This window comes from Ictalurus furcatus, chromosome 1 (genome assembly GCF_023375685.1).
Source record: "Ictalurus furcatus strain D&B chromosome 1, Billie_1.0, whole genome shotgun sequence".
Taxonomy (NCBI): Eukaryota; Metazoa; Chordata; class Actinopteri; order Siluriformes; family Ictaluridae; genus Ictalurus; species Ictalurus furcatus.
Window position 1 is genome coordinate 34191648 of NC_071255.1, and position 9404 is coordinate 34201051.

The 9404-nt window shown below is 39.8% G+C and overlaps 1 protein-coding gene across 1 annotated transcript; it reads right to left on the reverse strand.

Annotated features, from left to right (window-relative positions):
* Positions 1-868: 868 nt before the first annotated feature.
* Positions 869-5596, reverse strand: LOC128614991 (NLR family CARD domain-containing protein 3-like). The gene is made up of 3 exons (XM_053636779.1): positions 4525-5596; positions 4133-4309; positions 869-3423 (listed from the first exon to the last, which is right to left on the reverse strand). Exon 1 carries the CDS (start codon positions 5454-5456, stop codon positions 4653-4655), a length of 804 nt encoding a protein of 267 aa, XP_053492754.1. The 5' UTR covers positions 5457-5596; the 3' UTR covers positions 869-3423; positions 4133-4309; positions 4525-4652.
* Positions 5597-9404: the final 3808 nt, after the last annotated feature.

Here is a 9404-nt window from a genome sequence, read left to right on the forward strand (position 1 = left end):
GCAAGCATGACTGGAATTTCTGCTTCTGAATAAAACTAATCTCTTCCTGCCATGCTGTACAACTGTTTCTTCAAAGCACATATTGCCATACTTAACACATGAATTTGGGTGCATTTAGTAATTATATTCATTTGTGTTATTATAGGCAGGCAATGAGGCAAGTCTGGCATCCGGCTGGCAGTAGTTAACTTGACTGCAGGTTAGCGTCTGATTCTCTGTTCTTAATGCAAACACAGAAATAGCATTCAAAGCTTTGGCATGCAGTTTTGTGTACACTAGGCCTAAATCCTGACCGTCTCACAGTGGTCAGACTAGACCAGAAGACAAACATCCCTACATAGAAAATGAGAGGGGGAAAGGAAAAGAGAACAGCAGGGTTTGAACAGGGATCAGAATGAGAACCTGGTGTTCTACTGGTACTCTGCTACAGACCAGATCACAAGGTCAACAACGTCCACACAACCACATGTACAAAACTCAGAAGAGGCCGAAAACCTACAGAACACTGGCTAGGGTTAGCTAGAATAAATTAATTGCTTACTGAGAGAATGTTATATTAGCAAGGCTAAGGACAACTTACTTCGAGATTCTAGAATTTCTTCCTGCTTAAAGCAAAGTGGTATAAGCTGAAATATCAAATAATATATATATATATATATATATATATCAAAAAGCAGCATGAAAGAATATTTGTCTCAGCATTTTTTCAACCACCTTCATATATTTTACATGCAATTTACCTCCTGACCAATAAGGTCTCAGTTTGGGGACAAATGAGTGAGTGCTTATCAAAAATATTTAATTGCCAATATTCCAGTGTTGCAGTTTAACTAATAATGACAGAATTTCTATTCATGTGATGTTCGTCTGTACACAGTGTGACGTCGCACAAGCGGTTCTCTTTATTTTCTCCCTCCAAACCCTACAAAAAAGGCAAACATCCTCATCATCATTAGGATTACATCAACCTTTATTTCTGATCATAATACATGTAATCTAGACACCAAGCTAGGCTAGCTAGTTAACCGATACTAGCTAAGAGCTTTGTTGTGGTTACAGTGTGCACGTCACATGAGACACTAGGTATAAAAACCAGCCTAATAACAGTAAAAGATAGCATATAACAGCTTTTAGTCTAGTCCTCAGAGCCAGTTATGCTACACAAGATAGTATAACACATACCCACAGCTGCACACAGTAAAACGTCACCATAGAGTGAAATATACGTATGTGGGCATGTCGTCCTGTGATATTTTTACAAGCTCCTTTAAAATGTACAGTTTATATAACGCTTTGGGTTAGACTGCAAAAACTGAAAATGAGCCCATAAAGAGTGACTGAGGTTATACATAAAATAGAACTGGGTGTGTGAACTGAACGTGAGAAGATCCAATTTTTCCCACGACTATGGCCAGTAGAAGACAGAACAATGGTCCGAAATGGTCCTGTATGAAAGTAGGCAGGCCCAGTGTTCAGTGCGTAGACCATTTATAAAGGCCGTCCAAGAAAACACACACACACAAACACATTCAATTAATTTTATTTGTATAGCACTTTTAAAAATAGACATTGTTCCAATGCAGCTTTAAATAAATATATAAATTTAGGATATAAATTTTTAATTTATGAATTTATCCCTAATGAGTAGCCAGAGACCACGGTGGCGAGGAAAAACTCCCTAAGAGGATATGAGGAAGAAACCTTGAGTTTCTTCCTGATTCAGAAGGGAACCCGTCCTCATCTGGGTAACAACAGATAGTGTGAAAGTAAAAGAAAGTTCATTATGGTTTTTATATGAAGTCTGTTTGTCGAACTAGTCCACTGTTCACTAAAGGAGACCTGAGTGCAAAATTGTATGTGGAAATTGAAGTCCCAAGGCCATACTGCCGTAGTCTCAGAAACCACAACAAGAATGTCCATGTGGATTTGAGGTCCAAAACCATTTCAATGGTACTTCAAGTGGTACCATCCTCAGCGATCTCCAGGCTGTAGCCACCGGATGATGAGAGCTCCATCCAGAGGTAGGGCATCAGAATGGATCAGGTAGGTCTGGCGAGCAGAAAGTGTCGGGATCACTGGCATCTCCATTAAATCATGTGTGGCTCGACAGAAGGAGAGCGTGAGAGGGAGGTAAAGAGAGGGAGAGATTATTAGGTATGCTTACCTTACTTTGTAGTCCCAGCAACCACAGTGAGAATGTCCATGTGGAATACTATCATCAGTTATATACAGTGATGCTTGAAAGTTTGCGAACCCATTAGAATTTTCTATATTTCTGTATAAATATGACCTAAAACATCATCAGATATTCAGAAGTCCTAAAAGTTGATAAAGAGAATCCAATTAAACAAATGAGAGAAAAAAAAAATGATGCTTGGTCACTTATTTATTGAGGAAAATGATCCAATATCACATATCTATAAAGATATTTTATCTTATAACATAGTGAACTTTTGAAAAAAAAAAAAAAAGACATTCTAGTTATGTGTGTTTGATTTAATTATACTGGAGGTACAACAAGAGTTTATTTACAGCCGATAAACAAATGTAATAGTAGAAGTTTCATTACTGTTCCGTTTGCGTTTTTGAGCTACATTATACTAGATTACTCATAAGCAATCTAATATGTAGGTTTAGTTTATTTATCTCAGCTGCTTCATATTTACAGTCCTGACATTACATCATCTAATGAACCAAAACAAAGCATCGTAAAAGCAAAACCTTACCCATTATCATTATCCTTTTAAAATAGTAATAGCCACATACACTCACCATCCACTTTAATAGGAACACCTGTACACCTGCTCATTTATCCAATTATCCAATCAGTCAAATACAGACAACAGTCTCTATACAGAATGGTGCAAAATAATAATAATAATAATAAAAAAAACATCCTGTGAGCGGGTGTTCAGTGTGAAAATCCCGGGAGATCAGCAGTTTCTGAAATACTCAAACCAACCCATCTGGTACCAACAACCATGCCGTGGTTAAAGTCACAGAGATCATACTTTTCCTCCATTCTGATGGTTGACGTGAACATTAACTGAAGCTCTTGTCCTGCATCTGCATGGGTTTATGCATTGCGCTGCTGTCACATGATTGGCTGATTAGATGTACAGGTGTTCCTAATAAAGTGGATGGCGAGTGTATGTTCTTCAAAACACTTTGTACAGGTTAATGTCATCCATAATCATCTGAATCATCTGCACACACACACGCACGCACACACAGGTGTGATGATCTGACCTCAGTATCTCCAGTATACAGTGTGGATTCTCCAGTCCAGCAGAGAGCAGCTTCACTCCTGAATCCTGCAGGGTATTGTTACTCAGGTCCAGTTCTCTCAGTCTGGAGGAGTTCGATCTGAGAACTGAGGACAGAACTCTACAGCTTTCCTCTGTGAGAGTACACTCACTCAGTCTGGGAGAGAAATGAGGAAATATCAGAAGTGATATCCGAATGTGTGTGTGTGTGTGTGTGTGTGTGTGTGTGTGTGTGTGTGTGTGTGTGTGTATGCCTTACTGCAACTATTGATTCAGGATGCTTATAAAAAAAAAATACAGAAGTAAGTAAATATAAAAGTAGCAGCTGTAGCACTAGCTAGTCAGGTAGGTAGTGTAGCTACCGCTAATCTGCTGTGTACCTACTTTTCTATATATCTGTACATCTGTAATTTCATAGCAGAGAGGATTTTCAGGTCCCAAACAAGTATCCTGAACCCAAACAAAAAACCCTTCCTCCTGTGGACTTGCTCTTTACACTGACTGTCTTGTTCTAAACCCAACACTTTATAGTGTAAACCTGGCAACCCTACTGCACCATGTTCTCCCAATGAAGCACACTCTGAGACGCGGGGGAAATTAGCATAATATTTATATTTAACAATCACATTTATATCGAACATTTACACTGAAACGTATTTGATATGAGTCACTATCTAAATGTAACTGAACGGCCTCAAGTGTTCACAAAAAATCAAAGAGAAAATAATATTTTTTTTATATTTGGCTCCCCATATCTGTCAGCCCCTTGTTATACCTCAGGCTTGTTGATTTCCATTTTAATATTATTAGGTTTATACTATAATAGTCACAATAAAACTAACAAAATGTGAAAGTGATGATCTGACCTCAGTATCTCCAGTGTACAGTGTGGATTCTCCAGTCCAGCAGAGAGCAGCTTCACTCCTGAATCCTGCAGGGTATTATTCTCACTCAGGTCCAGTTCTCTCAGTCTGGAGGAGCTTGAGCTGAGAACTGAGGACAGAACTCTACAGCTTTTCCCTGTGAGAATACACCGACACAGCCTGGGGGAGAAATGATGATTTATCAGAACACTGATATCTAGGATTGGAAGGATCAACGCTGTCAATACTTTCAATGTTGATATTTCCTTTAAAAATGATCCTTCAGGAATTTCCTTTCCGTTTTTCCTTATCAGCAATTACTCTAATCAGTACCATTAGTGTTATATTAAAATAATACAAACTGCACTAATAAATAAAGAATAAAAGATACTCACTCTGCTTTTCTGGAGGCTTTGACCACTGGCAGCAGCTTCAGAAGACATTCCTCTGATCTGTTATATTTACGCAAATCAAACACATCCAGCTCCTGATCTGAGTTCAGCAACACAAACACCAGAGCTGACTACTGAGCAGGAGAGAGTCTGACTCCAGTGAGACCCCAGTCACCTCTTCTTTTCAGGTAATGTTGGCCTTCCTGCACTAGAGAATGATCATTCAGTTCATTCAGACAGTGGAACAGATTGATGGATTTATCTGGAGATGGATTCTCCCTGATCTTCTCCTTGATGTACTCGACTGTTTCCTGTTTGCTGTGAGAGCTGAATCCTGTCTGGGGCAATAGGTCTCGTAAGAGAGTCTGATTGGACTCCAGTGAGAGACCCAGAAGGAAGCGGAGGAACAGGTCCAGGTGTCCATTCTCACTCTGTAAGGCCTTGTTCACTTCACTCCTCAGGAAAGCAGACATATTTGACGTGATGAAGGAGAGAAATGCGTATAAAGCAGCCAGAAACTCCTGAACACTCAGATGTACAAAGCTGAACACCTTCCCCAGGTGAAGCCCAAACTCCTCTCTGAAGATTTGGGTACACACTCCTGAGTACACTGAAGCTTCTCTGACATCAATGCCACAATCTCTCAGGTCTTCCTCATAGAAGATCAGGTTTCCTTTCTCCAGCTGTTGGAAAGCCAGTTTTCCCAGTGCCAGGATACTCGCTCTGGTCTGCTGAGGATCAGGGTCAGATTTCTGATGGTACTTTTGGTCCATGTGTTTGATCTGAAAGATCAGGAAGTGTGTGAACATTTGAGTCAGAGTCGTGGGGATTGCTCCACGCTCTGCTCCTCCGAACATTCTCTCTAGAACAGTGGCTGAGATCCAGCAGAAGACTGGGATGTGGCACATGACGTAGAGGCTTCTTGAAGACTTCATGTGTGAGATGATTTTTTTGGCCAGGCTCTGATGACTGATCCTCTTCCTGATGTACTCCTCTTTCTGAGGAACCCTCGTACCTCTGTTACCTGGTCTACACAATCAGGAGGGATCTGATTGGCTGCTCCTGGTCGAGAGGTTATCCAGAGGAGAGCAGAGGGAAGCAGATTCCCCTTGATGAGGTTTGTCAGCAGCACATCCACTGCGGCTGACTCTGTCACATTACACAATCTCGTATTCTTCTGGAAATTTAGAGGAAGTCGACACTCATCCAGACCATCAAAGATGAACAGGACTTTGTTGATCTCATACTCTATTAATCGTAATTCTTTTATTTCTGGGAAAAAGTGATGAAGAAGCTCCATCAGACTGAGATTTTTCTGCTTCATCAGATTCAGCTCTCTAAACGGAAGTGGAAACATCAAGAAGACGTCCGGATTTGCTTTTCCTTCAGTCCAGTCCAGAATTAACTTCTGCACAGAGACCGTTTTCCCAATTCCAGCAACTCCTTTAGTCAGCACTCTTCTGATGGACTTGTCTTTAAAGAGGCCACTACATTTGATAGATGTCTCCGGTGTTGCTGTTCTCCTGTACGCTGTCTCGATCTGTCTCACCTCATGTTCATTATTGACGTCTCCACTCCAACCCTCTGTGATGTAGAGCTCTGTGTTGATCTCATTCAGAAGTGCTGAGCTTCCAGGCTGTGAGATTCCTTCATGAATTCTTTTACATTTCGCTCTCAGTCTGGATTTGAGTTCTCGCTGGTGCACAGAGACGAGTTCTGATAAAAAAGAAGAATGAAATGTAAACTCTTTTAAACTCTATGATCATCTCTGTTGACTATTGAAATGTTCATAGCTGTACATCATATGTATATCATCTGTCAGTACTGACCTGTTATTATATTGTGTTGATAAAAGCACATCATTATGATGAGATGTGTTTAATAAATTTAAAGTTAAAGTGATGTTATAACCCCATGAGCTCTTACTGTTCTGCAGTGTGTTAGCGAGATCTGTGTGGTTCAGGTTCTTCAGGACGTGCAGTGTGATCTTCAGCGCTCCCTCTCTGACACTGCTCTGATCCTCCTCATCCTCCACCTCCCTCTCAGAGCATGCTGGGTAATCTGGACTCAGGAGCTCCTTAAATCTCTTCAGCTCATTCTTTAACAGAGTGATGACTTTGCGCTCCAGCTCCTGATTAGAAACCGGAAGAAAATAATGACAAAAACTCTATAATGTCACATGAGTGTGTGTTCATTACCAAATATAAAAGATTTTAAATCTATTGTATAGATAGATAGATAGATAGATAGATAGATAGATAGACTTTTTTGCTTTTGTACTGTTTTAATTACTTTTCATAACTTTTAAAAAAATAATAATTTCATAACTATTATAAAACTATATAACGGACAGGTATGGGAACATGAATGATATAAAATGTTTCTGAACGCTAGAACTACTTTGAACGAGAGAACTAGGCTGTAATCGCGTGGGCTGTTTTACAGGTAAAACATGTTGCATTACATTCCTCTTGCGTTCTAAAAACATTCGCATGTGAATGATACAAACAGGGACGTTACATTGTTAAATCTCCGGCTCTCGGCCCCTCACTGAACAGGGCAGACGCAGACAGAGGTGTGAGTGCAGTGGGAAAGCGAGACCCCGCACTTACACGACAGAACTGGTGATATTTGGAAAGTCGCTAAGGTTTGTCCAAAAAGATGCTAAAAGGGTCTGAAAAGTCACTAAGTTGGCAACACTGCTCTGCACTGACAGCTAGATCAAAGGCAGGCTAAGCCCCGCCTCTTTTTGAGAACCACTGACTTCCAGTAAAATGAAGTCCTACAGTACTCTGTGTAAGTTACAACTTCAGTAAACATCAACTGAACTGTTCTTCATCTAGTGTAGATTCATAACATTCACAGATTATAGCTTTAGATCTAGATACTTCTGTGATTTTCTCCTGTGAACGTTTTACTTAATATACTTAATGTTTAATGTTTTCTTTCTTCACAAAAATGGAGTTTCACTGTTACTTCCACCAGAACTGGTTTAGTCCAGGAGGTGGGGTCAAGGAACACACACACACACACACACACACACACACACACACACACACACACACATACTGACAGTTTGATGTAACCACTACATCTCATGATGAAATATATGTTATGGGCTGTAAATACAGTCCAAAAACTATGGAATGTCATTTGATGCCAGAATACATAAACTGTGTGAAAGTGTAGCAGTCGAGTGCTTGTCCTGTCAGATTATCCTTCAAACTCTGAGCACATTTTCTTCACAGGAGAGCATATCAGATAAAAACAACAACAATAAAACCCCGCTGGCATTATTTTATTAATTTGACAACGAAAGCTAGTTGTGATAAAACAGCATGATATAATAACCTACATCCCCCATCCCCCCCGTCACACACACAGATTTCATAGCCTTGACTTACTATCTTATGCCAAAATAAACAATACATTTGAGAAAATGTCTGTAATGAGCTGCAGTTTCCGTGGGTATGGAAGCTCTTATTCAAAAAACTATTTTTACAAAATGGAGGATATTTAAACTTATCTGATGAATGACAAACGATGCATAGGCCTGCATTTTGTCCATCCATCCATCCTCTATACTGCTTTATCCTTTTCAGGGTCACGGGGAAACCTGGAACCTATCCCAGGGAGCATGTTTTTACACAAGGCGGGGTACACCCTGGACAGGGTGCCAATCCATCGCAGGGCACACAATCACACACACACACACTCATTCATACACTATGGACACTTTAGACACGCCAATCAGCCTACCATGCATGTCTTTGGACTGGGGGAGGAAACCGGAGTACCCGGAGAAAACCCCCACAGTACGGGGAGAACATGCAAACTCCCCACACACAGGGCCACGGTGGGAATCGAACCCCCAACCCTGGAGGTGTGAGGCGAACGTGCTAAGCACTAATCCACCGTGTGCCGTCGTACTTACTTACAGTCATACTCTGCAATACATTCGAGTTTACACATTTTTAATAATAATAAATCAATATAAAGCAATATAGTTTTAATTTAGCTATAAGAAAATGTTTGATGTTTTTTACATTGTTCTTTGTGTTCAAGTAAATGCATCAGTATTATTTCTGTCTATGGTTTATTACTAGATGATTAATTGTCATAGATTGCCAGTTAATGTTAATTAGAAAAGTGGGCAAAAATATAATCTACAAAGTTCTATTTCGTCATGGAAACGTAGACATGAGAAATCTGTTGTATAAAGTGTTACAGTATAACGGCTTTGACAGACAGTCATTAGGCTCTTGGTCATTAGGTCATTAGTGCATCTGTAATTCAGGGGTTATCGTTTTTAGAGTAACAACTCACACAAGGGCTTGTATGGTGGATCACTGATGTGGTGAAGTTCTTTATGGACAGTCAGATATAAAGCTCTAACTTTTAACTCTTTAAGACATACAGTTGCAATCAAAATGATTCAACCCCCATCGCAAATCAGGTTTATTGTCAATATTTACAGACTGCAGCTGTCTGCGATGAACAAATCAAACAAAAGGAATTGAAATAGTTCGACACAACGAATGCTTCAAGTGGTTTCCCCAAATTTAAACTGAAAATGGAATTTATAATGATTTGTCCAGTTACAAAATTTTTCAACCCCCTAAATAGAATCATTCACACAGCACAACTATGTAAAACAGGTGTTGTCTCAAGCAGACCTGATACAACTAATCAAGGACTTCATAAGTTGCCCCAGGTGTACTTGAGCTGGAACACGTGAAATACCTGACCTGGCTAGGGGCAGAAAATACATTTCTTAAAGTTAAGATGTCAGTATATTGCTGGAAAAAAATCACAATTTTGGTCAAAACCTGATATTTTAGCAGCATCCAGTTATATATTATATATCACATATATATACAAAT

What these genes read in the sequence shown, in the direction of transcription:
- LOC128614991 (XM_053636779.1), bottom strand. Translation starts at nt 5,456, where the DNA reads ATGAAGTCTTCAAGAAGCCTCTACGTCATGTGCCACATCCCAGTCTTC.